This window comes from Ranitomeya variabilis, chromosome 1 (genome assembly GCF_051348905.1).
Source record: "Ranitomeya variabilis isolate aRanVar5 chromosome 1, aRanVar5.hap1, whole genome shotgun sequence".
Classification (NCBI taxonomy): Eukaryota; Metazoa; Chordata; class Amphibia; order Anura; family Dendrobatidae; genus Ranitomeya; species Ranitomeya variabilis.
In genome coordinates, this window is record NC_135232.1 from 10216416 (window position 1) to 10243397 (window position 26982).

The following is a 26982-nucleotide window of genomic DNA, read 5'->3' on the forward strand; positions in this document are numbered from 1 at the left end:
CGCAGGAGGAAGACTTTACCTCTCTTTAAACTCCTCACCTGATCACATGACGGCAACGTTACCGCAGGTCCTTCACCACTTCTCTCCTGAGCCCCGCCCCCTGATCACATGACGGTGACGTCACCACAGGTCCTTCAGCTCTCAGTGCAGCAGCTCCGTCCTGGCTGTGTGCAGCTCGTGTTCTCTGGTGTCAGCCAGCAGCAGATTTCCCGCCATTCCGGTGAGATTCCTGTGTTCTGATTCCCCGTGTGTCGGTGCTGCTCCTCTGCGCTGTCACCTGTCTGGCTGAGGCCGCGCTCACACGTTCAGTATTTGGTCAGATCCGTGTGCAGACGCCGCGGTGACTGCAGGTGTCGGTGTGAGGGCAGGTGGCAGCGGCCCCTGTGGTTGTGGTTCCCCTCTATGATTGGCCGGGGTCCTACAGGGGTCTGTGGTTCCTCCGGTTATCTGCAGTCAGAGCGTCGGCCTTAGGGCAGAGCAGAGACCGGGGTCTGATCCAGTGACGTCCGGCCCTTTCCACACACAGTGATACAAGTGCGACCAGAACCGGGGAACTGGGGCTTATCACTGGGGAAACCCAGAAGGCAGCGGCGGATCCCATTCCTGGGAGAGGGCAGCGGGGAAACCCAAGAGAGGGCAGCAGGGGATCCCGGGAGAGAGCGGCGGGGAAACCCAAGAGAGGGCAGCAGGGGATCCTGGGAGAGGGCGGCGGGGGATCCCGGGAGAGAGCGGCGGGGAAACCCAAGAGAGGGCAGCAGGGGATCCTGGGAGAGGGCGGCGGGGGATCCCGGGAGAGAGCGGCGGGGAAACCCAAGAGAGGGCAGCAGGGGATCCTGGGAGAGGGCGGCGGTGGATCCCGGGAGAGAGCGGCGGGGAAACCCAAGAGAGGGCAGCAGGGGATCCTGGGAGAGGGCGGCGGTGGATCCCGGGAGAGAGCGGCGGGGAAACCCAAGAGAGGGCAGCAGGGGATCCCGGGAGAGGGCGGCGGGGGATCCCGGGAGAGAGCGGCGGGGAAACCCAAGAGAGGGCAGCAGGGGATCCCGGGAGAGGGCAGCAGGGGATCCTGGGAGAGGGCGGCGGTGGATCCCGGGAGAGAGCGGCGGGGAAACCCAAGAGAGGGCAGCAGGGGATCCTGGGAGAGGGCAGCGGGGAAACCCAAGAGTGGGCAGCAGGGGATCCTGGGAGAGGGCGGCGGGGAAACCCAAGAGAGGGCAGCAGGGGATCCCGGGAGAGAGCGGCGGGGAAACCCAAGAGAGGGCAGCAGGGGATCCTGGGAGAGGGCGGCGGGGAAACCCAAGAGAGGGCAGCAGGGGATCCTGGGAGAGGGCGGCGGGGGATCCCGGGAGAGAGCGGCGGGGGATCCTGGGAGAGGGCAGCGGGGAAACCCAAGAGAGGGCAGCAGGGGATCCTGGGAGAGGGCGGCGGGGGATCCCGGGAGAGAGCGGCGGGGGATCCTGGGAGAGGGCAGCAGGGGATCCTGGGAGAGGGCGGCGGGGAAACCCAAGAGAGGGCAGCAGGGGATCCTGGGAGAGGGCGGTGTTGTGGATTCTGTTTGTGGGCTCCCTCTGGTGGTTACTGCTGGTACTGGGTGACTTTGGTGGGTTGCGGCCTTTGGTTTCCACCTGTCCATCAGTGGCTGGGTGTTTCCTATTTTACCTGGCCTTTCTGTCATTTCCTTGCCGGCTATCAATGTATTCAGATGTGCTCTGTTTGGTTCCTGCCTACCTGCTCCCAGATCTTTCAGGATAAGCTAAGTGCTGATTTTCAGTTGTTTGGTTTTTTGTCCAGCTTGCTTATTATGTCTCTATGCTAGCTGGTAGCTCTAGTGGACTGAGGTTCTCCCCATGTGCCATGAGTTGGCACATGGGTTCTTGTAATCTCAGGATGGTTTTTTGATTAGGGTTTTTTGCTGACCGCTCAGACCCCTTTTGTATCGTTCTGCTTTCTAGTTTACAGCGGGCCTCAATTTGCTGAACCTATATATATCATCTCTATGTGTGTGCCTTCCTCTCGTTTCACCGTCAATACATGTGGGGGGCAACTATACCTTTTGGGGTTCATTCCTCTGGAGGCAAGTGAGGTCTTTATTTTCTCTGCAGTGCTAGTTAGCTCTTAGGCTGGTGCGTGGCGTCTAGAACCAACGTAGGCACGCTCCCTGGCTATCTCTAGTTGCGTTTGTCAGGCGTAGGGCAGCGGTCAGCCCAGGTTCCATCACCCTAGAGCTCGTCCGTAATATATTTGTACTTTGCTTGTCCTGTGCTATCCCTAGCCATTGGGATTCATGACAGTATAGCCGGCCAACAAAGTGTTAATTGTTTGGGCTGAAGCAGGAGAAAGAGAAGTGTTTAAGGGACATTTTTTTTTTTTTTTCCCTTCAGAGTTTTGCTGCCTAGCCCTTAATTGCTGTCTAGCTGCTTCTTACCTCCTCTTAACCCTTGAATGGCTCTGATCTTAGCTGTTTAACATGGATGTCCAGAGTTTGGCTTCCAGCCTGAGTAATCTCGCGGCAAAAGTTCAAAATATACAGGATTTTGTTGTTCACACTCCCATGTCTGAACCTAGAATTCCTATTCCAGAGTTCTTTTCTGGAGATAGATCTACCTTCCTGAATTTCAGGAACAATTGTAAATTGTTTCTTTCTTTAAAATCTCGCTCCTCTGGAGACCCTGCTCAACAGGTCAAGATTGTAATATCTTTCCTGCGGGGCGACCCTCAGAATTGGGCATTTGCATTGGCACCAGGGGATCCTGCATTGCTCAGTGTGGATGCGTTTTTTCTGGCATTGGGATTGCTCTATGAGGAACCCAACCTGGAGATTCAGGCTGAAAAGGCTTTATTAGCCCTCTCTCAGGGGCATGATGAAGCGGAGATATATTGTCAGAAGTTTCGGAAATGGTCGGTGCTTACTCAGTGGAATGAGTGCGCCCTGGCTGCAAACTTCAGAAATGGTCTTTCTGAGGCCATTAAGGATATTATGGTGGGGTTCCCTACGCCTACAGGTCTGAATGAGTCTATGGCTATGGCCATTCAGATTGATCGGCGTTTACGGGAGCGTAAACCCGTGCACCAGTTGGCGGTGTCTTCTGAACAGGCACCTGAGACTATGCAATGTGATAGAATTCAGTCCAGAAGTGAACGGCAAAATTATAGGCGGAAAAATGGATTGTGTTTCTATTGTGGTGATTCAGCTCATGTTATATCAGCATGCTCTAAACGCACAAAAAGGGTTGATAAATCTTTTGCCATTGGTACTCTGCAGCCTAAGTTCATTTTGTCTGTGACTCTGATTTTTTTCACTGTCTTCCATTTCCGTCGATGCCTATGTGGATTCGGGCGCTGCCCTGAGTCTTATGGATTGGTCATTTGCTAAACGCTGCGGTTTTAGTCTGGAACCTCTGGAAGTTCCTATTCCTCTGAAGGGAATTGACTCTACACCATTGGCTATGAATAAACCGCAGTATTGGACACAAGTGACCATGCGCATGACTCCCGTTCATCAGGAGGTGATTCGCTTCCTTGTACTTTATAATTTACATGATGTACTAGTGCTTGGTCTGCCATGGTTACAAACTCATAATCCTGTCCTGGACTGGAAAACAATGTCTGTGTTAAGCTGGGGATGTCAGGGGGTTCATGATTATGCACCTCCGATTTCAATCGCTTCATCTACTCCTTCTGAGATCCCTGCGTTTTTGTCTGACTATAGGGATGTTTTTGAGGAGCCTAAGCTCAATTCGCTCCCTCCGCATAGAGATTGTGACTGTGCTATAGAATTGATTCCTGGCAGTAAGTTCCCTAAGGGTCGTTTATTTAATCTGTCACTGCCAGAGCATACTGCTATGCGGAATTATATTAAGGAGTCCTTGGAGAAGGGACATATTCGTCCATCTTCGTCCCCTCTGGGAGCAGGTTTTTTTTTTTGTGGCAAAAAAAGATGGTTCCCTGAGGCCTTGTATAGATTATCGCCTTCTGAATAAGATTACAGTCAAGTATCAGTATCCATTGCCATTATTGACTGATTTGTTTGCTCGCATTAAGGGGGCTAGGTAGTTCACTAAGATAGATCTTCGCGGTGCGTATAATCTGGTGCGGATAAAACAGGGTGATGAGTGGAAAACCGCATTTAATACGCCTGAGGGCCATTTTGAGTATTTGGTAATGCCTTTTGGACTCTCCAATGCTCCGTCAGTCTTTCAGTCCTTTATGCACAATATTTTCCGTGAATATCTGGATAAGTTTATGATTGTGTATTTGGATGATATTTTGGTGTTTTCTGATGACTGGGAGTCTCATGTTCTACAGGTCAGGAAGGTGTTTCAGGTTCTGCGGGCCAATTCTCTGTTTGTGAAGGGCTCAAAGTGTCTCTTCGGAGTCCAGAAGATTTCTTTTTTGGGGTACATTTTTTCTCCTTCTACTATTGAGATGGATCCCGTCAAGGTTCAGGCGATTTGTGACTGGACACAACCTACATCTGTTAAGAGCCTTCAGAAGTTCTTGGGGTTTGCTAATTTTTATCGTCGGTTCATTGCTAATTTTTCCAGTATTGTTAAACCTTTGACTGATTTGACTAAAAAGGGTGCTGATGTTGCTGATTGGTCTCCTGCGGCCGTGGAGGCCTTTCAGGAACTTAAGCGCCGGTTTTCTTCTGCTCCTGTGTTGTGTCAACCAGATGTTTCACTTCCTTTTCAGGTTGAGGTTGATGCTTCCGAGATTGGAGCGGGGGCGGTTTTGTCACAGAGAAGTTCTAATGGCTCGGTGATGAAGCCATGTGCATTCTTCTCTAGAAAATTCTCGCCCGCCGAGCGCAATTATGATGTGGGTAATCGGGAGCTTTTGGCCATGAAGTGGGCATTTGAGGAGTGGCGTCATTGGCTTGAGGGTGCTAAACATCGTGTGGTGGTCTTGACTGATCACAAGAATCTCATTTACCTTGAGTCTGCCAGGCGTTTGAATCCTAGACAGGCTCGTTGGTCGTTGTTTTTTTCTCGTTTCAATTTCGTGGTTTCATACCTGCCAGGTTCAAAGAATGTGAAGGCAGATGCTCTTTCCAGGAGTTTTGTGCCTGACTCTCCTGGAGAGTCTGGGCCTACTGGTATCCTTAGGGATGGGGTAATATTGTCCGCCGTATCCCCAGACTTGCGACGTGCATTGCAGGAGTTTCAGGTGGATAAACTGGATCGTTGTCCACCAGAAAGACTGTTTGTTCCGGATGATTGGACCAGTAGAGTCATCTCCGAGGTCCATTCTTCTGTGTTGGCTGGTCATCCTGGAATATTTGGTACTAGAGACTTGGTGGCCAGGTCTTTTTGGTGGCCTTCCTTGTCTAGGGATGTGCGTACCTTTGTGCAGTCTTGTGAAGTGTGTGCTCGAGCTAAGCCTTGCTGTTCTCGGGCCAGTGGGTTGTTGTTATCCTTGCCCATCCCGAAGAGGCCTTGGACGCACATTTCCATGGATTTTATTTCTGATCTCCCGGTTTCACAGAAAATGTCCGTTATCTGGGTTGTGTGTGACCGCTTTTCTAAGATGGTTCATTTGGTGCCCTTGCCTAAGTTGCCCTCCTCCTCTGAGTTGGTCCCTTTATTTTTTCAGAACGTGGTTCGTTTGCATGGGATTCCGGAGAATATCGTTTCTGACAGGGGATCCCAGTTTGTGTCTAGATTTTGGCGGACGTTTTGTGCCAAGATGGGCATTGATTTGTCTTTCTCGTCTGCATTCCATCCTCAGACGAATGGCCAGACGGAGCGAACTAATCAGACCTTGGAAACTTATTTGAGGTGTTTTGTTTCTGCTGATCAAGATGACTGGGTTGCTTTTTTGCCACTGGCCGAATTTGCTCTTAATAATCGGGCTAGTTCGGCCACGTTGGTCTCTCCTTTTTTTTGTAATTCGGGGTTTCATCCTCGTTTTTCCTCTGGTCAGGTGGAGCCTTCGGATTGTCCTGGAGTGGACGTGGTGGTGGACAGGCTACATCAGATTTGGAATCAGGTGGTGGACAATTTGAAGTTATCTCAGGAGAAGACTCAGCAGTTTGCTAATCGCCGTCGCCGCGTGGGTCCCCGACTTCTTGTTGGGGATTTGGTGTGGTTGTCTTCTCGTTTTGTCCCTATGAAGGTCTCTTCTCCTAAGTTCAAGCCTCGGTTCATCGGTCCTTATAGGATCTCGGAGATTCTTAACCCTGTATCTTTTCGTTTGGATCTCCCAGCATCGTTTGCTATTCATAATGTGTTCCATCGGTCGTTGTTGCGGAGGTATGAGGTGCCCGTTGTTCCTTCGGTTGAGCCTCCTGCTCCGGTGCTGGTGGAGGGAGAATTGGAGTATGTTGTTGAGAAGATCTTGGATTCTCGTGTTTCCAGACGCAAACTCCAGTATTTGGTTAAGTGGAAGGGTTATGGTCAGGAGGATAATTCCTGGGTGGTCGCCTCCGATGTTCATGCGACTGATTTGGTCCGCGCCTTCCATAGAGCTCACCCTGATCGCCCTGGGGGTTCTCGTGAGGGTTCGGTGACCCCTCCTCAAGGGGGGGGTACTGTTGTGGATTCTGTTTGTGGGCTCCCTCTGGTGGTTACTGCTGGTACTGGGTGACTTTGGTGGGTTGCGGCCTTTGGTTTCCACCTGTCCATCAGTGGCTAGGTGTTTCCTGTTTTACCTGGCCTTTCTGTCATTTCCCTTGCCGGCTATCAATGTATTCAGATGTGCTCTGTTTGGTTCCTGCCTACCTGCTCCCAGATCTTTCAGGATAAGCTAAGTGCTGATTTTCAGTTGTTTGGTTTTTTGTCCAGCTTGCTTATTATGTCTCTATGCTAGCTGGTAGCTCTAGTGGACTGAGGTTCTCCCCATGTGCCATGAGTTGGCACATGGGTTCTTGTAATCTCAGGATGGTTTTTTTGATTAGGGTTTTTTGCTGACCGCTCAGTCCCCTTTTGTATCGTTCTGCTTTCTAGTTTACAGCGGGCCTCAATTTGCTAAAACTATATATATCATCTCTATGTGTGTGCCTTCCTCTCATTTCACCGTCAATACATGTGGGGGGCAACTATATCTTTTGGGGTTCATTCCGCTGGAGGCAAGTGAGGTCTTTATTTTCTCTGCAGTGCTAGTTAGCTCTTAGGCTGGTGCGTGGCGTCTAGAACCAACGTAGGCACGCTCCCTGGCTATCTCTAGTTGCGTTTGTCAGGCGTAGGGCAGCGGTCAGCCCAGGTTCCATCACCCTAGAGCTCGTCCGTAATATATTTGTACTTTGCTTGTCCTGTGCTATCCCTAGCCATTGGGATTCATGACAGGGCGGCGGGGGATCCCGGGAGAGAGCGGCGGGGAAACCCAAGAGAGGGCAGAGGGGAAACCCAAGAGAGGGCAGCAGGGGATCCTGGGAGAGGGCGGCGGGGGATCCCGGGAGAGAGCGGCGGGGAAACCCAAGAGAGGGCAGCGGGGAAACCCAAGAGAGGGCAGCAGGGGATCCTGGGAGAGGGCGGCGGGGGATCCCGGGAGAGAGCGGCGGGGAAACCCAAGAGAGGGCAGCAGGGGATCCTGGGAGAGGGCGGCGGGGGATCCCGAGAGAGAGCGGCGGGGGATCCTGGGAGAGGGCAGCGGGGAAACCCAAGAAAGGGCAGCAGGGGATCCCGGGAGAGGGCGGCGGGGGATCCCGGGAGAGAGCGGCGGGGGATCCCGGGAGAGGGCAGCAGGGAAACCCAAGAGAGGGCAGCAGGGGATCCCGGGAGAGGGCGGCGGGGGATCCCGGGAGAGAGCGGCGGGGGATCCTGGGAGAGGGCAGCGGGGAAACCCAAGAGAGGGCAGCAGGGGATCCCGGGAGAGGGCGTCGGGGGATCCCGGGAGAGAGCGGCGGGGGATCCTGGGAGAGGGCAGCAGGGGATCCTGGGAGAGGGCGGCGGGGAAACCCAAGAGAGGGCGGCGGGGAAACCCAAGAGAGGGCGGCGGGGAAACCCAAGAGAGGGCAGCAGGGGATCCTGGGAGAGGGCGGCGGGGGATTCCGGGAGGGAGCGGCGGGGAAACCCAAGAGAGGGCAGCGGGGAAACCCAAGAGAGGGCAGCAGGGGATCCTGGGAGAGGGCGGCGGGGGATCCCGGGAGAGAGCGGCGGGGAAACCCAAGAGAGGGCAGCAGGGGATCCTGGGAGAGGGCGGCGGGGGATCCCGAGAGAGAGCGGCGGGGGATCCTGGGAGAGGGCAGCGGGGAAACCCAAGAGAGGGCAGCAGGGGATCCTGGGAGAGGGCGGCGGGGGATCCCGGGAGAGGGCGGCGGGGGATCCCGGGAGAGAGCGGCGGGGGATCCTGGAAGAGGGCAGCAGGGAAACCCAAGAGAGGGCAGCAGGGGATCCCGGGAGAGGGCGGCGGGGGATCCCGGGAGAGGGCGGCGGGGGATCCCGGGAGAGGGCGGCGGGGGATCCCGGGAGAGAGCGGCGGGGGATCCTGGGAGAGGGCAGCGGGGAAACCCAAGAGAGGGCAGCAGGGGATCCTGGGAGAGGGCGGCGGGGGATCCCGGGAGAGAGCGGCGGGGGATCCTGGGAGAGGGCAGCAGGGAAACCCAAGAGAGGGCAGCAGGGGATCCTGGGAGAGGGCGGCGGGGGATCCCGGGAGAGAGCGGCGGGGGATCCCGGGAGAGGGCAGCGGGGGATCCCGGGAGAGGGCAGCGGGGGATCCTGGGAGAGGGCAGCGGGGAAACCCAAGAGAGGGCAGCAGGGGATCCCGGGAGAGGGCGGCGGGGGATCCTGGGAGAGGGCAGCGGGGAAACCCAAGAGAGGGCAGCAGGGGATCCTGGGAGAGGGCGGCGGGGGATCCCGGGAGAGAACGGCGGGGGATCCTGGGAGAGGGCGGCAGGGGATCCTGGGAGAGGGCGGCGGGGAAACCCAAGAGAGGGCAGCGGGGAAACCCAAGAGAGGGCAGCAGGGGATCCTGGGAGAGGGCGGCGGGGGATCCCGGGAGAGAGCGGCGGGGAAACCCAAGAGAGGGCAGCGGGGAAACCCAAGAGAGGGCAGCAGGGGATCCTGGGAGAGGGCGGCGGGGGATCCCGGGAGAGAGCGGCGGGGAAACCCAAGAGAGGGCAGCGGGGAAACCCAAGAGAGGGCAGCAGGGGATCCTGGGAGAGGGCGGCGGGGGATACCGGGAGAGAGCGGCGGGGAAACCCAAGAGAGGGCAGCAGGGGATCCTGGGAGAGGGCGGCGGGGGATCCCGAGAGAGAGCGGCGGGGGATCCTGGGAGAGGGCAGCGGGGAAACCCAAGAGAGGGCAGCGGGGAAACCCAAGAGAGGGCGGCGGGGAATCCCGGGAGAGGGCAGCGGGGGATCCCGGGAGAGAGCGGCGGGGGATCCTGGGAGAGGGCAGCAGGGAAACCCAAGAGAGGGCAGCAGGGGATCCTGGGAGAGGGCGGCGGGGGATCCCGGGAGAGAGCGGCGGGGGATCCTGGGAGAGGGCAGCGGGGAAACCCAAGAGAGGGCAGCAGGGGATCCTGGGAGAGGGCGGCGGGGGATCCCGGGAGAGAGCAGCGGGGGATCCTGGGAGAGGGCAGCAGGGGATCCTGGGAGAGGGCGGCGGGGAATCCCAAGAGAGGGCGGCGGGGAAACCCAAGAGAGGGCAGCAGGGGATCCTGGGAGAGGGCGGCGGGGGATCCCGGGAGAGAGCGGCGGGGAAACCCAAGAGAGGGCAGCGGGGAAACCCAAGAGAGGGCAGCAGGGGATCCCGGGAGAGAGCGGCGGGGAAACCCAAGAGAGGGCAGCGGGGAAACCCAAGAGAGGGCAGCAGGGGATCCTGGGAGAGGGCGGCGGGGGATCCCGAGAGAGAGCGGCGGGGGATCCTGGGAGAGGGCAGCGGGGAAACCCAAGAGAGGGCAGCAGGGGATCCCGGGAGAGGGCGGCGGGGGATCCCGGGAGAGGGCGGCGGGGGATCCCGGGAGAGGGCGGCGGGGGATCCCGGGAGAGGGCGGCGGGGGATCCCGGGAGAGAGCGGCGGGGGATCCTGGGAGAGGGCAGCAGGGAAACCCAAGAGAGGGCGGCGGGGGATCCCGGGAGAGGGCGGCGGGGGATCCCGGGAGAGGGCGGCGGGGGATCCCGGGAGAGAGCGGCGGGGGATCCTGGGAGAGGGCAGCGGGGAAACCCAAGAGGGCAGCAGGGGATCCTGGGAGAGGGCGGCGGGGGATCCCGGGAGAGAGCGGCGGGGGATCCTGGGAGAGGGCAGCGGGGAAACCCAAGAGAGGGCAGCAGGGGATCCTGGGAGAGGGCGGCGGGGGATCCCGGGAGAGGGCAGCAGGGAAACCCAAGAGAGGGCAGCAGGGGATCCTGGGAGAGGGCGGCGGGGGATCCCGGGAGAGAGCGGCGGGGAAACCCAAGAGAGGGCAGCAGTGGATCCCGGGAGAGAGCGGCGGGGAAACCCAAGAGAGGGCAGCAGGGGATCCCGGGAGAGGGCGGCGGGGAAACCCAAGAGAGGGCAGCAGGGGATCCCGGGAGAGAGCAGCGGGGGATCCTGGGAGAGGGCAGCAGGGAAACCCAAGAGAGGGCAGCAGGGGATCCTGGGAGAGGGCGGCGGGGGATCCCGGGAGAGAGCGGCGGGGAAACCCAAGAGAGGGCAGCAGGGGATCCTGGGAGAGGGCGGCGGGGGATCCTGGGAGAGGGCGGCGGGGGATCCTGGGAGAGGGCGGCGGGGGATCCTGGGAGAGGGCAGCAGGGGATCCCGGGAGAGGGCGGCGGGGGATCCTGGGAGAGGGCAGCAGGGAAACCCAAGAGAGGGCAGCAGGGGATCCTGGGAGAGGGCGGCGGGGGATCCCGGGAGAGAGTGGCGGGGAAACCCAAGAGAGGGCAGCAGGGGATCCCGGGAGAGAGCGGCGGGGAAACCCAAGAGAGGGCAGCAGGGGATCCCGGGAGAGGGCGGCGGGGAAACCCAAGAGAGGGCAGCAGGGGATCCCGGGAGAGAGCGGCGGGGGATCCTGGGAGAGGGCAGCAGGGAAACCCAAGAGAGGGCAGCAGGGGATCCTGGGAGAGGGCGGCGGGGAAACCCAAGAGAGGGCAGCAGGGGATCCTGAGAGAGGGCGGCGGGGGATTCTGGGAGAGGGCAGCGGGGAAACCCAAAAGAGGGCACCGGGGGATCCCAGGAGAGAGCGGCGGGGGATCCTGGGAGAGGGAAGCGGGGAAACCCAGGAGAAGGCGGCGGCGGATCCCATCCCTGGGAGAGGGCGGCAGGGGATCCTGGGAGAGGGCAGCAGGGAAACCCAAGAGAGGGCAGCAGGGTATCCTGGGAGAGGGCGGCGGGGGATCCGGGGAGAGAGCGGCGGGGGATTCTGGGAGAGGGCGGCGTGGGATTCTGGGAGAGGGCGGCGGGGAAACCCAAAAGAGGGCGGCGGGGGTTCCCGGGAGAGGGCGACTGGGGATGCCGGGAGAGAGCGACGGGGGATCCTGGGAGAGGGAAGCGGGGAAACCCAGGAGAAGGCGGCGGCAGATCCCATCCCCGGGAGAGGGCGACGGGGGATCCTGGGAGAGGGCGGCGGGGGATCCCGGGAGAGAGCGGCGGGGGATTCTGGGAGAGGGCGGCGGGGGATCCTGGGAGAGGGCGGCAGGGGATCCTGGGAGAGGGTGGCGGGGGATCCCGGGAGAGAGCGGCGGGGGATCCTGGGAGAGGGCAGCAGGGAAACCCAAGAGAGGGCAGCAGGGGATCCTGGGAGAGGGCGGCGGGGGATCCTGGGAGAGGGCAGCAGGGAAACCGAAGAGAGGGCAGCAGGGGATCCTGGGAGAGGGCGGCGGGGGATTCTGGGAGAGGGCAGCGGGGAAACCCAAAAGAGGGCAGAAGGGGATCCTGGGAGAGGGAAGCGGGGAAACCCAGGAGAAGGCGGCGGCGGATCCCATCCCCGGGAGAGGGCGGCGGGGGATCCTGGGAGAGGGCAGCAGGGAAACCCAAGAGAGGGCAGCAGGGGATCCTGGGAGAGGGCAGCAGGGGATCCTGGGAGAGGGCGGCGGGGGATCCCGGGAGAGGGCGGCGGGGGATTCTGGGAGAGGGCGGCGGGGAAACCCAAGAGAGGGCAGCAGGGGATCCTGAGAGAGGGCGGCGGGGGATCCTGGGAGAGGGCAGCAGGGAAAGCCAAGAGAGGGCAGCAGGGTATCCTGGGAGAGGGCGGCGGGGGATCCCGGGAGAGAGCGGCGGGAGATTCTGGGAGAGGGCGGCGGGGGATTCTGGGAGAGGGCGGCGGGGAAACCCAAGAGAGGGCAGCAGGGGATCCTGGGAGAGGGCGGCGGGGGATCCTGGGAGAGGGCGGCGGGGGATCCCGGGAGAGAGCGGCGGGGAAACCCAAGAGAGGGCAGCAGGGGATCCTGGGAGAGGGCGGCGGGGGATCCCGAGAGAGAGCGGCGGGGGATCCTGGGAGAGGGCAGCGGGGAAACCCAAGAAGACGGCAGCAGGTGATCCTGGGAGAGGGCGGCGGGGGATCCCGGGAGAGAGCGGCGGGGGATCCTGGGAGAGGGCAGCAGGGAAACCCAAGAGAGGGCAGCAGGGGATCCTGGGAGAGGGCGGCGGGGGATCCCGGGAGAGGGCGGCGGGGGATCCCGGGAGAGAGCGGCGGGGGATCCTGGGAGAGGGCAGCGGGGAAACCCAAGAGAGGGCAGCAGGGGATCCTGGGAGAGGGCGGCGGGGGATCCCGGGAGAGAGCGGCGGGGGATCCTGGGAGAGGGCAGCAGGGAAACCCAAGAGAGGGCAGCAGGGGATCCTGGGAGAGGGCGGCGGGGGATCCCGGGAGAGAGCGGCGGGGGATCCTGGGAGAGGGCAGCGGGGAAACCCAAGAGAGGGCAGCAGGGGATCCTGGGAGAGGGCGGCGGAGGATCCCGGGAGAGAGCGGCGGGGGATCCTGGGAGAGGGCAGCGGGGAAACCCAAGAGAGGGCAGCGGGGAAACCCAAGAGAGGGCGGCGGGGGATCCTGGGAGAGGGCGGCGGGGGATCCTGGGAGAGGGCAGCAGGGGATCCCGGGAGAGTGTGGCGGGGGATCCTGGGAGAGGGCAGCAGGGGATCCTGGGAGAGGGCGGCGGGGGATCCCGGGAGAGAGCGGCGGGGAAACCCAAGAGAGGGCAGCAGGGGATCCCGGGAGAGAGCGGCGGGGAAACCCAAGAGAGGGCAGCAGGGGATCCCGGGAGAGGGCGGCGGGGAAACCCAAGAGAGGGCAGCAGGGGATCCCGGGAGAGAGCGGCGGGGGATCCTGGGAGAGGGCAGCAGGGAAATCCAAGAGAGGGCAGCAGGGGATCCTGGGAGAGGGCGGCGGGGAAACCCAAGAGAGGGCAGCAGGGGATCCTGAGAGAGGACGGCGGGGGATTCTGGGAGAGGGCAGCGGGGAAACCCAAAAGAGGGCACCAGGGGATCCTGGGAGAGGGCGGCGGGGGATCCCAGGAGAGAGCGGCGGGGGATCCTGGGAGAGGGAAGCGGGGAAACCCAGGAGAAGGCGGCGGCGGATCCCATCCCCGGGAGAGGGCGGCGGGGGATCCTGGGAGAGGGCAGCAGGGAAACCCAAGAGAGGGCAGCAGGCTATCCTGGGAGAGGGCGGCGGGGGATCCCGGGAGAGAGCGGCGGGGGATTCTGGGAGAGGGCGGCGGGGGATTCTGGGAGAGGGCGGCGGGGAAACCCAAAAGAGGGCGGCGGGGGTTCCCGGGAGAGGGCGACGGGGGATCCTGGGAGAGGGAAGCGGGGAAACCCAGGAGAAGGCGGCGGCGGATCCCATCCCCGGGAGAGGGCGACGGGGGATCCCGGGAGAGAGCGGCGGGGGATCCCGGGAGAGAGCGGCAGGGGATCCTGGGAGAGGGCGGCTGGGGATCCCGGGAGAGGGAGACGGGGGATCCCGGGAGAGGGAAGCGGGGAAACCCAAGAGAGGGTGGCGGGGGATCCTGGGAGAGGGCGGCGGGGGATTCTGGGAGAGGGCAGCGGGGAAACCCAAAAGAGGGCAGCAGGGGATCCTGGGAGAGGGCGGCGGGGGATCCCGAGAGAGAGCGGCGGGGGATCCTGGGAGAGTGCGGCGGGGGATCCTGGGAGAGGGCAGCAGGGAAACCCAAGAGAGGGCAGCAGGGGATCCCAAGAGAGGGCGGCAGGGGATCCCGGGAGAGGGCGGCAGGGGATCCCGGGAGAGGGCGGCGGGGGATCCCGGGAGAGGGCAGCGGGGGATCCTGGGAGAGAGCGGCGGGGGATCCTGGGAGAGGGAAGCGGGGAAACCCAGGAGAAGGCGGCGGCGGATCCCATCCCCGGGAGAGGGCGGCGGGGGATCCTGGGAGAGGGCAGCAGGGAAACCCAAGAGAGGGCAGCAGGCTATCCTGGGAGAGGGCGGCGGGGGATCCCGGGAGAGAGCGGCGGGGGATTCTGGGAGAGGGCGGCGGGGGATTCTGGGAGAGGGCGGCGGGGAAACCCAAAAGAGGGCGGCGGGGGTTCCCGGGAGAGAGCGACGGGGGATCCTGGGAGAGGGAAGCGGGGAAACCCAGGAGAAGGCGGCGGCAGATCCCATCCCCGGGAGAGGGCGACGGGGGATCCTGGGAGAGGGCGGCGGGGGATCCCGGGAGAGAGCGGCGGGGGATTCTGGGAGAGGGCGGCGGGGGATCCTGGGAGAGGGCGGCAGGGGATCCTGGGAGAGGGTGGCGGGGGATCCCGGGAGAGAGCGGCGGGGGATCCTGGGAGAGGGCAGCAGGGAAACCCAAGAGAGGGCAGCAGGGGATCCTGGGAGAGGGCGGCGGGGGATTCTGGGAGAGGGCAGCAGGGAAACCCAAGAGAGGGCAGCAGGGGATCCTGGGAGAGGGCGGCGGGGGATCCTGGGAGAGGGCAGCAGGGAAACCCAAGAGAGGGCAGCAGGGGATTCTGGGAGAGGGCAGCGGGGAATCCCAAAAGAGGGCAGCAGGGGATCCTGGGAGAGGGCGGCGGGGGATCCTGGGAGAGGGCAGCAGGGAAACCCAAGAGAGGGCAGCAGGGGATCCTGGGAGAGGGCGGCGGGGGATCCTGGGAGAGGGCGGCGGGGGATCCTGGGAGAGGGCAGCAGGGAAACCCAAGAGAGGGCAGCAGGGGATCCCGGGAGAGGGCGGCGGGGGATCCTGGGAGAGGGCGGCGGGGGATCCTGGGAGAGGGCAGCAGGGAAACCCAAGAGAGGGCAGCAGGGGATCCTGGGAGAGGGCGGCGGGGGATTCTGGGAGAGGGCAGCGGGGAAACCCAAAAGAGGGCAGCAGGGGATCCTGGGAGAGGGCGGCGGGGGATCCCGGGAGAGAGCGGCGGGGGATCCTGGGAGAGGGAAGCGGGGAAACCCAGTAGAAGGCGACGGCGGATCCCATCCCCGGGAGATGGCGGCGGGGGATCCTGGGAGAGGGCAGCAGGGAAACCCAAGAGAGGGCAGCAGGGTATCCTGGGAGAGGGCGGCGGGGGATCCCGGGAGAAAGCGGCGGGGGATTCTGGGAGAGGGCGGCGGGGGATTCTGGGAGAGGGCGGCGGGGAAACCCAAAAGAGGGCGGCTGGGGATGCCGGGAGAGAGCGACTGGGGATCCTGGGAGAGGGAAGCGGGGAAACCCAGGAGAAGGCGGCGGCGGATCCCATCCCCGGGAGAGGGCGACTGGGGATCCTGGGAGAGGGCGGCGGGGGATCCTGGGAGAGGGCGGCAGGGGATCCTGGGAGAGGGCGGCAGGGGATCCTGGGAGAGGGCGGCAGGGGATCCTGGGAGAGGGCGGCGGGGGATCCCTGGAGAGAGCGGCGGGGGATCCTGGGAGAGGGCAGCAGGGAAACCCAAGAGAGGGCAGCAGGGAAACCCAAGAGAGGGCAGCAGGGGATCCTGGGAGAGGGCAGCAGGGAAACCCAAGAGAGGGCAGCAGGGGATCCTGGGAGAGGGCGGCGGGGGATTCTGGGAGAGGGCAGCGGGGAAACCCAAAAGAGGGCAGAAGGGGATCCTGGGAGAGGGCGGCGGGGGATCCCGGGAGAGAGCGGCGGGGGATCCTGGGAGAGGGCAGCAGGGAAACCCAAGAGAGGGCAGCAGGGGATCCTGGGAGAGGGCAGCAGGGGATCCTGGGAGAGGGCGGCGGGGGATCCCAGGAGAGAGCGGCGGGGGATTCTGGGAGAGGGCGGCGGGGAAACCCAAAAGAGGGCGGCGGGGGTTCCCGGGAGAGGGCGACTGGGGATGCCGGGAGAGAGCAACGGGGGATCCTGGGAGAGGGAAGCAGGGAAACCCAGGAGAAGGCGGCGCGGATCCCATCCCCGGGAGATGGCGACGGGGGATCCCGGGAGAGAGCGGCGGGGGATCCCGGGAGAGAGCGGCGGGGGATTCTGGGAGAGGGCGGCGGGGGATCCTGGGAGAGGGCGGCTGGGGATCCCGGGAGAGGGAGACAGGGGATCCGGGGAGAGGGAAGCGGGGAAACCCAAGAGAGGGTGGCGGGGGATCCTGGGAGAGGGCGGCGGGGGATTCTGGGAGAAGAGGGTGGTGGGAGAGGGTGGTGGGGGATCCTGGGAGAAGAGGGTGGTGGGAGAGGGTGGTGGGGGATCCTGGGAGAAGAGGGTGGTGGGAGAGGGTGGTGGGGGATCCTGGGAGAAAGCGGTGGGGGATCCCAGGAAATGGTGGTGGGGGATCCCGGGAGAAGGCGGCGAAGGATCCCGGGAGAGTGCGGCAAGGGATCCCGGGAGAGTGTGGCGGTTGATCCTGGGAGAGGGCGGCGGGGGATCCTGGGAGAGTTCGGCGGGGGATACCGGGAGAGTGTGGTGGGGGATCCCAGGAGAGGGCGGTGGGGATCCCAGGAGAAGGCGGCGAAGGAACCCAGGAGAGTGCGGCGTGGGATCTCGGGAGAAGGCGGCGAAAGAACCCGGGAGAGTGCGGCGGGAGAAGCTGGCAGAAGGCAGCGAAGGAACCCGTGAGAGGGCGGCGGGGGATCCCGGGAGAGGGCGGCAGAGAACCTACACAAATATCTGCTGGTTGTGAGGATCTATGTGTCTTATCCCAGTTGTTCCTGTGTAGAGTGGAGCAGAAGAGAAGGAAGCAGCAGAGATAAATCCGTCCCTGTTCTGCGCTTTATGTACTGTCTGTAGTGAGACTCCGATTAACCCTTTACAGTCCGCTGCTGGTGACACAGACAGGAGGGAGGGAGAATTGTTGGTGGGATCGGCCATCTTCTCCTCAGCCTGATGGTGTCACACATTTATTGTCCCGCTCGTCTTTAGGAGAATTATGTGATCAGAGCGAGTACAGACACCGCCGTGCAGCAGACGTGACGATGTGATCTAATGTTACAGGGAGCAGTGTGTATCTCAGGGGTCTCTCCTTATAGTATAGCGAGGGTGGGCTGCTAATTGAACCTCATGGACCATCCACACTAAGCTCCGAGCTTCTCCTTTCTTCACCAGACACTCGTGGATTCTGCTCCTCCAGTCCTTCCGCTCCTCCAGATCGTTGGTATCTCAACCCAAATTAGCTCCCTTTGGAAGGGGCTACTGCAACAGCAGTGACCGTACCAAGGTATATACACTGCTAAAAAAAAATAAAGGGAACACTAAAATCACACCTCCTAGATATCACTGAATGAAATATTCCAGTTGTAAATCTTTATTCATTACATAGTGGAATGTGCGGAGAACAATAAAACCTAAAAATGATTAATGTAAATCACAATTAATATCCCACGGAGGTCTGGAGTTGGAATGATGCTCAAAATCATAGTGAAAAATCAAATTTCAGGCTGATCCAACTTCGGTGAAAATGCCTTAAGGAAATGATGCTCAGTAGTGTGTGTGGCCTCCACGTGCCTGTATGACTTCCCTACAATGCCTGGGCATGCTTCTGATGAGGCGGCGGATGGTCTCCTGAGGGATCTCCTCCCAGACCTGGATTAAAGCATCAGTCAACTCATGGACAGTCTGTGGTGCAACGTGACATTGGTGGATGGAGCGAGACATGATGTCCCAGATGTGTTCAATCGGATTCAGGTCTGGGGAACAGGCAGGCCAGTCCATAGCTTCAATGCCTTCATCTTGCAGGAACTGCTGACACACTCCAGCCACATGAGGTCTGGCATTGTCCTGCATTAGGAGGAACCCAGGGCCAACCACACCAGCATATAGTCTCACAAGGGGTCTGAGGATCTCATCTCGGTACCTAATGGCAGTCAGGCTACCTCTGGCGAGCACATGGAGGGCTGTGCGGCCCACCAAAGAAATGTCTCCCACATCATTACTAACCCACTGCCAAAATCCACCAGTCATGCTGGAGGATGTTGCAGGCAGCAGAACGTTCTCCACAGCGTTTCCAATTTCTGTTACATGTCCTCAGTGTGAACCTGCTCTCCTCCATGAAGAGCACAGGGCGCCAATGTCGAATCTGCCAATGTTGGTGTTCTCTGGCAAATGTGATTTGCCCTGCACAGTGTGGGCTGTAAGCACAACACCCACTTGTGGATGTCGGACCCTTAAACCACCTTTATGGAGTTTGTTTTTCACAGTCTGAGCAGACGCATGGATGTTAGTGGCTGCTGGAGGTCATTTTGCAGGGATCTGGCACTGCTCCTCCTTGCATTAAGGAGGAAATAGCGGTCCTGCTGCTTGGGTGTTGTTGCCCTCCTACGGCCCCCTCCACGTCTCCTGGTGTACTGGCCTGTCTCCTGGTATCTGCTCCATGCTCTGGACACTACGCTGACAGACACAGCTACCATTCTTTACCACAGCTCGCATTAATGTGTCATCCTGGATGAGCTGCACTACCTGAGCAACTTCTGTGGGTTGTAGACAGAGCAACAGGCGAGGCCGAGCGCGAGGCTGAGAGGGCCGAGCGCGAGGCTGAGAGAGCCGAGCGCGAGGCTGAGAGAGCCGAGCGCGAGGCTGAGAGAGCCGAGCGCGAGGCTGAGAGAGCCGAGCGCGAGGCTGAGAGAGCCGAGCGCGAGGCTGAGAGAGCCGAGCGCGAGGCTGACAGAGCCGAGCGCGAGGCTGACAGAGCCGAGCGCGAGGCTGACAGAGCCGAGCGAGAGTACCAACTAGAGTTAGCACGAATCCAGAAGGAAACACCCACCCCACAAAAACATTGAGTCCAGTAATGTCTCCACCTTTAAACCCCATCCTAAGCATTTTCTCTCATGGACCAGGATGGGGCATTTGACATATTTCTGCTGGGGTTTGAAAAGGCCTGCAGGCAGTACCAGTTGCCTGAGGACTAGTGGACCAGATGTTTAACCTCAGGGCTCAGAGGAATTGCTCTGGATGTGGTTGCCTCTCTCCTTCGAGACAAAGATGGAGGCTATGAGGCCATCAAACAGACCCTGATAAAAAAAAAAAAAGCACCAGCTGACTCCAGAGGTGTACCAGAAAAAGTACGACCTAAACTCCCAGGAGCAGGTGTGTGAAGTGAGTCAGGTGTGGGTCCTACTCCCAATAACCCAGAACAAGTTCAGGCGGCCTGGGAAGATCCACACCTCGTACATCGGTGCCTCAATGACGTAAATTACGTGGTCACCATCTGGGACTAAGGGTCTATTGAGGATGCAGAATTCAACCCACAGCTATTCATATCTTGCAGCTGTGAGAGGGGTTCTGTCCTTACTTGACCATTTTCACAGGTGTGCCAGGGAGAACACAGCTAGCCATCCACCAGGTGGACACAGGGAGTCACCCCCCCAGTCCAGCAACCCGCATACCGTGTCTCCTTAGAGGTGCAAAAAGACAAAGTCGGAGATACACACATGGTAAAAATCGTTGGTGCTCCTCGTTTAATGCAGAAAAACCCACAATGGTCACAGAAATAACTTGAATCTGACAAAAGTAATAATAAATAAAAGATCTATGAAAATGAACAAATGAAAGTCAGACATTGCTTTTCAGCCATGAGTCCACAGAATTTTGAAAAATAAAACTCATAAAATCGGCCTGGACAGAAATGATGGAACCCCTGAAAATAATGTGACAAAAGGGACGTGTTAGTTACTGGACACACTGCGATCTATCATCACAGGGGTCTACAATCCTGGAGTCAGTGAGTGGCCGTATGTAGGGCTACAGATCCTCACTGTGCTGTGTGGTGACATGGTGTGTATCACACTCAACATGGACCAGAGGAAGCGAAGGAAAGAGTCGTCTCAGGAGATCAGATAGAATATGATAGACAAACATGTTACAGGTAAAAGTTATAAGACATCTCCAAGTTCCTGTGACTACAGCTGCACATATTATTCAGAAATGTAAGATCCATGGACTGTAGCCGACCTCCCTGGGTGTGGCCGCAGGAGGAACATTGGTGACAAATCTAAGAGACGGATGATACGAATGGTAACAAAAGAGCCCAGAAAAACTTCTAAACAGATTAAAGGTGAACTTCAAGCTCAAGGAACATCAGTGTCAGATCGCATCATCTGTCGTTGTATGAGCCAAAGTGGACTTCATGGAAGACGACCAAGGATGACGCCATTGTTGAAAAAAAATCATAAAAAAGCCAGACTGGAATTTGCCAAACTACATGTGGACAAGCCACAAAGGTCCTGGGAGAATGTCCTATGGACAGATGAGGCGAACATGGAACTTTTTGGTTAGGCACATCAGCTCTATGTTCACAGTTGGAAAAATGAAGCATATCAAGAATATAACACTGTCCCTACTGAGAATCATGGAGGAGGCTCTGTTATGTTCTAGGGATGCTTTGCTGCATCTGGCACAGGGTACAATGAAATCTCAAGACTATCAAGGGATTCTAGAGAAATGCGCTGCCCAGTGTCAGAAAGCTTGGTCTAAATACTCTTTTTTGACTCTAGTCTATATATGATTATGATGTGCGGAGGAATATCTCTATATATGAATTCTAAGCAACTGTGCTTACTATATATTATATTTCATTACTGAACTAGTTGCACCCAGATCTTTGCTATTGGTCCTAATGCATATGCACTTCACCACTTGTTTCACTTTTTAGCATTGCACTATTTATTCCTGATGGATTATTATTGAACCTATTGCATATTTCTGCCCAATGTTTGCTTGTCCTTTTTGTACAAATGTCATCCCTTTTTTAATAATATTTTAATTTGGCTCAATAAAAATTACTTTTATATGATCTCTTTTGTTGGAGGACTATTTTGTAGGTTGACCTTATTCTCACGGTCCTCCGTGGTTGTAATTGAGGGCTTATTTGGTATGTATCCAGACATTTGTTCGGAATCTCTCTTGGGCAAAACTAACTGGTCAAGCAAATTCTTATCCTCACTTGATGACAACTTTATCTTCCAAAAGGTAGGAGAGAAAACAAGGGGATCTGCTACCTTGGATCTAATCCTTATAAACAGGGAGGAAATGGTTGAGGAAGTAAGAGTGACTGGAACCCTAGGAGGTAGCGACCATGCTATTTTAGAGTTTTGGATAACTAGAGGAGGAAGACCTGTGAAGACTCAGACTTCAAGGTTAGATTTCTGAAAGGCAGATTTTAAGGGACTCAGGAAGAAAATCGGAGGGATCCAATGGCTGGATATACTTAAGGACAAAATGTCCAGGAAGGATGGGAAATCTTGAAAAATGAGATTCTCAAAGCACAATCGTTAATAATTCCAAAAAGAGGGAAGAATACGAAGCATTTAAGGAAACCAAGATGGATGAAAGCAGAGCTTAAACACATGCTAAATAGAAAGAAAGAAATGTTTATCAAATGGAAAGAGGAAGGCTTATCTAGAGAAGAATAGAATGCTGTCTGCAGGGCACGAATCAGATTATCTAAAACTGACAATGAATTAAGGCTTGCAAGAGACGCCAAAAGCAATGAAAGAAGGATTTTGGGGATGTGTTCAAAGTAAAAGAAAAGTCAAAGTTGCTATAGGATTTTTACAGGATGAAAATGATGAAATAGTAAGAAAGGATGTTGAGAAGGCCGAACTTTTAAATTCCTATTTTGCATCTGGTTTCTCTCCGAAAGGAAATGTAACATCAACTGATCTTCACTGTCCTATTAAAGGAATAGTAAAATCCAGGATATCTATAATCAGAAAGATAGTGAGGAAACAGTTAGCTAATATAAATGAATTCAAGTCTCCAGGTCCAAATGAATTACACGAATTCTTGGAGAACAGGAGAAGTCCCAGAAGACTGGAGAAGAGCAAATGTTCCTATCTTCAAAAAGGAGAAGATGGACCTAGGCAACTATAGGCCTGTGAGTTTGACATCTATATCAGGAAAGATCTTTGAACAAATTATTAAACAACATGTATATAAGTACCTGGATACGAATGAAGTGATTAACCAGAATCAGCATGGGTTTGTAACTAAGTCATGTCAGACTAACTTAATTTCCTTCTATAACAGAATCACTGACTGGGTGGATCAGGGAAATGCTGTAGATATAGTATATCTTGACTTCAGCCAAGCATTTGACAAAGTATCTCACACAATCCTTATTGAAAAAATGACTAAGTATGGAATGGACAAGGCAACTGTTAGTTGGATACATAACTGGCTTAGTGATCGGACCCAAAGAGTGGTCGGAAATGGCTGCACATCCACTGGGAAGAATGTCTCAAATGGGGTACCACAGGGCTCTGTCCTGGGCCCTGTATTGTTCAACATTTTTATCAATGATTTAGATGAAGGAATTGAGGGTACACTGATTAAATTTACTGATGACAAAGCTAGGAGGGATAGCTAATACTAGAGAAGAGAGAGGATTCAAAAATTATATAAATTGGAGCAGTGGGCAACTAACAATGTTTTTTAACAGGGAAAAATGCAAAGTACTACATCTGTGCAATAAAAATGAAAAAAGCATATACAGAATGGGAGGCATAGGACTAAGCAACAGCACACGTGAAAAAGACTTGGCTATACTAATAGATGAGTCAACAGTGTGATGCAGCACAAAAAAAGGCAAATGCAATTCTGGGATGTATCAACAGAAGCATACAGTCTAGATCACTTGAAGTCATTATTGTCCTCTACTCCTCTTTGGTCAGACATCATCTGGAATACTGTGTCCAGTTTTGGGCACCACATTTTAAAAAAGACATCAACAAACTCGAGCAAGTACAGAGAAGAGCGACCAGAATGGTGACCGGTCTGCAAACCATGCCCTATGAGGAACGGTTACAGGATTTGGGAATGTTTAGCTGCAAAAAAGAAGACAGAGGAGACTTAATAGCTGTCTACAAATATCTCAAGGGCTGACACATTGTAGAAGGATCATTTTTATTCTCATTTGCACAAGGAAAGACTAGAAGCAATGGTATGAGCCTGAATGGGAGGAGACACAGATTAGATATTAGCAAAAACTTATTGACAGGGTGATCAATGAGTGGAACAGGCTGCCATGCTAATTCTCTTGGATCTCTCTGCAGGATTCGATACTGTGGATCATCAGCTCCTCCTCACTATGCTAGACTCCATTGGCCTCAAGGACACCGTTCTCTCCTGGTTCTCCTATCTCTCTGACCTCTCTATCACTGTATCTTTTGCTGGTTCCTCCTCTCACCTTCCCCTTACTGTTGGGGTTCCTCAAGGATCGGTCCTAGGCCCCCTCTTCTCTTTGTATACTGCCCCTATTTGACAAACAATCAGTAGATTTGGGTTCCAGTACCATCTCTATGCTGATGACACCCAATTATACACTTCTCCTGATATCACGCCTGCCTTTTTAGAAAACGCCAGTGATTGTCTTACCGCTGGACTCTAACATAATGTTCTCCCTTTATCTGAAACTGAACCTGTCAAAAACTGAACTCCTTGTGTTTCCTTTCTCTACTAATGTACCTATGGCCGACATTGCCATCTCCTTGTGTGGTTCCACCATTACTCCCCAGCAACATGCCCGCTGCCTTGGGGGTCACACTTGATTCCGAGCTTTCATTCACCCCCACATCCGATCACTGGCTCGCTCTTATCTGCATCTCAAAAACATTTCTAGAAGTTGCCCTTTTCTTACTTTCGACTCTGCAAAAACTCTTACTGTTTCTCTTATTCACTCGTCTGGACTATTATAACTCTCTACTAATCGGTCTCCGTCTTACCAAACTCTCCCCGCTCCAATCTGTCCTGAATGCTGCTGCCAGGATCATATTCCTCACCAACCGTTACACCGATGCCTCTACCTTGTGCCAGTCATTACACTGGTTACCCATCCACTCCAGAATCCAGTACAAACTTATTACACTCATCCACAAAGCGCTCCATGGCTCAGCACCAACCTACATCTCCTCCTTGGTCTCAGCCTACCACCCTACCCGTGCTCTCTGTTCTGCTAATGACCTGAGGTTAACATCCTCAATCATCAGAACCTCCCACTCCCATCTCCAAGACTTTTCACGTGCTGCGCAAATTCTCTGGAATGCACTACCCAGGTTAATATGATTAATCCACAAAGTTTTAAGCGTGGCCTAAAAATGCATTTGTTCAGACTGGCCTACCGCCTCAACACATTAACCTAACTATCCCTGTGTGGCCCATTAAAAAAACTTAAACCATAATCAGGTTCCTCGCATCATGTTCTCATACACTTTATGCAGTTAATATCCCTTTGTGTCTGTACTGCTACATACTTAGGCTTTTAACTGGTTCATGCAGCTTTACATGAACACCCGATTCTTACACTATGGCTGGCCCGAACAACGAAAGCAATTACCATCCACCTCTCGTGTCTCCCCTTTTCCTCATAGTTTGTAAGCTTGCGAGCAGCAGGGCCCTCATTCCTACTGGTATCTATTTTGAACTGTGATTTTTGTTATGCTGTAATGTCTATTGTCTGTACAAGTCCCCTCTATAATGTAAAGCTCTGCGGAATATGTTGGCGCTATATAAATAAAATTATTATTATTATTATGAGAGGTGGTGACTTTTCCTTTTATGGAAGTCTTCAAACAGAGGCTGGACAGGCATCTGTCTGGGATGATTTAGTGAATTCTCCTTTGAGCAGGGGGTTGGACCAGATGACCCAGGAGGTCCCTTCCTACTCTACCATTCTATGATTTTAAGTCTTTGTGGTCCTACAGGAGGTCCTTCTTACTTGTCAACATACATTTCCATTCCTCCTCATCCAGTCTTCCCTCCCACTGGTTATAAATCCTGTGAGTTTCAGGAGGACTTTAGCATTTTTAACATACTGTTTTCCCTCCCTGTCTCTGCCACTAAATCCTGCGCAGAGAACTGGTTAGGTTTAGACTGATCGATGTCCATGTTTGAATCCCAAATACAGCAGTTCCTGCTTTGCTAATGCTGTTTTGCTGTAATTTCTGCTACACGTGAAGGGTGCTACGTGTGGGGTTATATAGCCTCCTGTCCTCTATGTCTTGCAACAGTGTGCCTTCCATATTGGGAACAGTTAGCCTTGCATGTATGTTTAATCTAAACACTTTTCGATTACGGAAATGCAATGGAAAACGCTGTATAAACCTGTGTTAATTCTAACGAAGGGTGTTTCTACTACCCTGGAAACTCGCCAACCTTCCTGTGAGAAACTAAGTTATAATGCTTGAATGCAATGAGGACACGTCATCTAACTGATGTGGCCGGTCGTGAAATTGTTACTACTTTAACACAAACCATTTACACTTTTATTACTACTGCAGGGGGGACTCTAACCCTGGCTGGGCAGAAGTAATAAAATTTAGTGGATTCTTTTATCAGCAAGGCAGCCAGGAGTCAGGACCTGTGACTTGGCCAGGCTGATAAAAGTCTAGCGAATCACTAACGGTCTTGGATTATTTTTAACAACTTAATGCAAGCAGCGAAGAATTTTGCAATCACCACTCTTTAGCTTTGCGTGGCTTGGGCGGAGCTGGACGCGGACCATCAGGTGGGCAGCTCATTGCGTGAATGCACCTGGGACCATCAGCCGTGCTAGAGGCTGGAAACAGAGTGATGGCTTAATGTTTCTTTGTGTATTTCTCCCTGTTTGCCTGCCCTCTGCAATATGTTATCACTGGAATCGCCAATCGCTTATTTAAACAATACAAACAGATAAACAGACAATTAAGGAAAATACTCTGACCGGTTCAAAGGCTCAGGACTTGTCAATTATTATCCGGAGATGACAACCGGCTATCTCTATCCCTGTATGCGCACACACTGGAGGGTCATTAGGCAAGATGACGTATTGTCCTACCTTTTGGAGGTGCATGACCTCCGGCCCTCAGGTGTGGTTCATTCCGGGAAGAGGTATGCTGTGGCTGCAGTCATCTGGACTCCTCGTCTTGACCCCACATTGGGCGCCAACTGTTCAGGTCACACTAAAGCCGTGTGACCATCTTAATTGTGTGTTGCTAAATGATATGTCAGAGAAATATACGAGTACACGGTGAAAGACTACTTGTGATTGACCACACAGTCACTAGAAGAAAACCTGTTTTTGTTTTTTTTTTTAGGGAAAAGTACATCCTTATATAGATTATCACTTATATTGATTATTGGTAAAACCCTTAATTTCTCCTCCCTCAGCACGGGTTTAATCAATATTCATTAGCTTTTATGATTCTGTCCTTTGCCTAAGCATTATTTCATTCTGTATTAGCAAAAGTGGACACGTCATATCAAAGTCCACATAAATGTTCTAGAACTGCTGACACGTATTGATTCTTATATGTTGATATAAGCATCCATTTTGTATATCTTCAATTAAGTCCATATTCTTAACAGTGTCTGTGGTTGTTTCCACTCACTTGTACAACAGATATGGAAACATCCCAATACCTGCAGAGAAAGCCCCCGTGTATCACAGTTATAGTTTATCCTGTGGCCATTATATTAATCGCTGTGCTTGTAATCCTCCTACAATCCAGGTGGTGACAGCTCGGAGGATCCGCTTCTCACCTTGCTCAGTGACTGCGCTTCTGTATCTCACGTTATATCGTCCCCTGTGATTTCCATCTTCTCCTTTATCATGAAGATGCTGGTAGGACTAGATCCCTCCAGCTGATCCAGTGATCATCCCTCCTTCTCCTGAATGACCCCAAGGATGGACGAGGACAGGAATGAGATCACCAGAAGATTATTCCACTTCGCCCTGGAGATCATCTCCCTGCTGAGCGGAGAGGTAACTCCTCTACATTTCTATCAGTAGGATTTG

The 26982-nt window shown here is 55.8% G+C and overlaps 2 protein-coding genes across 5 annotated transcripts in view; both read left to right on the plus strand.

Moving 5' to 3' along the window:
- The window catches only part of LOC143793543 (uncharacterized), a 122835-nt gene that overhangs the window by 75206 nt on the left and 20647 nt on the right, over positions 1-26982 (plus strand). The window contains exons 1-2 of one of the 4 annotated variants that reach the window (XM_077280607.1): positions 68-350; positions 26696-26949. The exons of 1 other annotated variant lie outside the window; for it this stretch is intronic. In XM_077280607.1, coding sequence (XP_077136722.1) covers positions 26860-26949 — 90 coding nt within the window. In that variant the 5' untranslated portion in view covers positions 68-350; positions 26696-26859. Of the gene's footprint in view, positions 1-67; positions 393-26557; positions 26950-26982 lie in introns of those variants that run through there. 2 more of the 4 variants (XM_077280608.1, XM_077280606.1) reach the window with 2 other exon arrangements.
- Positions 120-26982, plus strand: part of LOC143793553 (uncharacterized) — a 351737-nt gene continuing 324874 nt past the window's right edge. Inside the window, exon 1 of the mRNA XM_077280622.1 lies at positions 120-220. The gene's annotated coding sequence lies outside the window, so the exon portion shown is untranslated. The remainder of the gene's footprint in view (positions 221-26982) is intronic.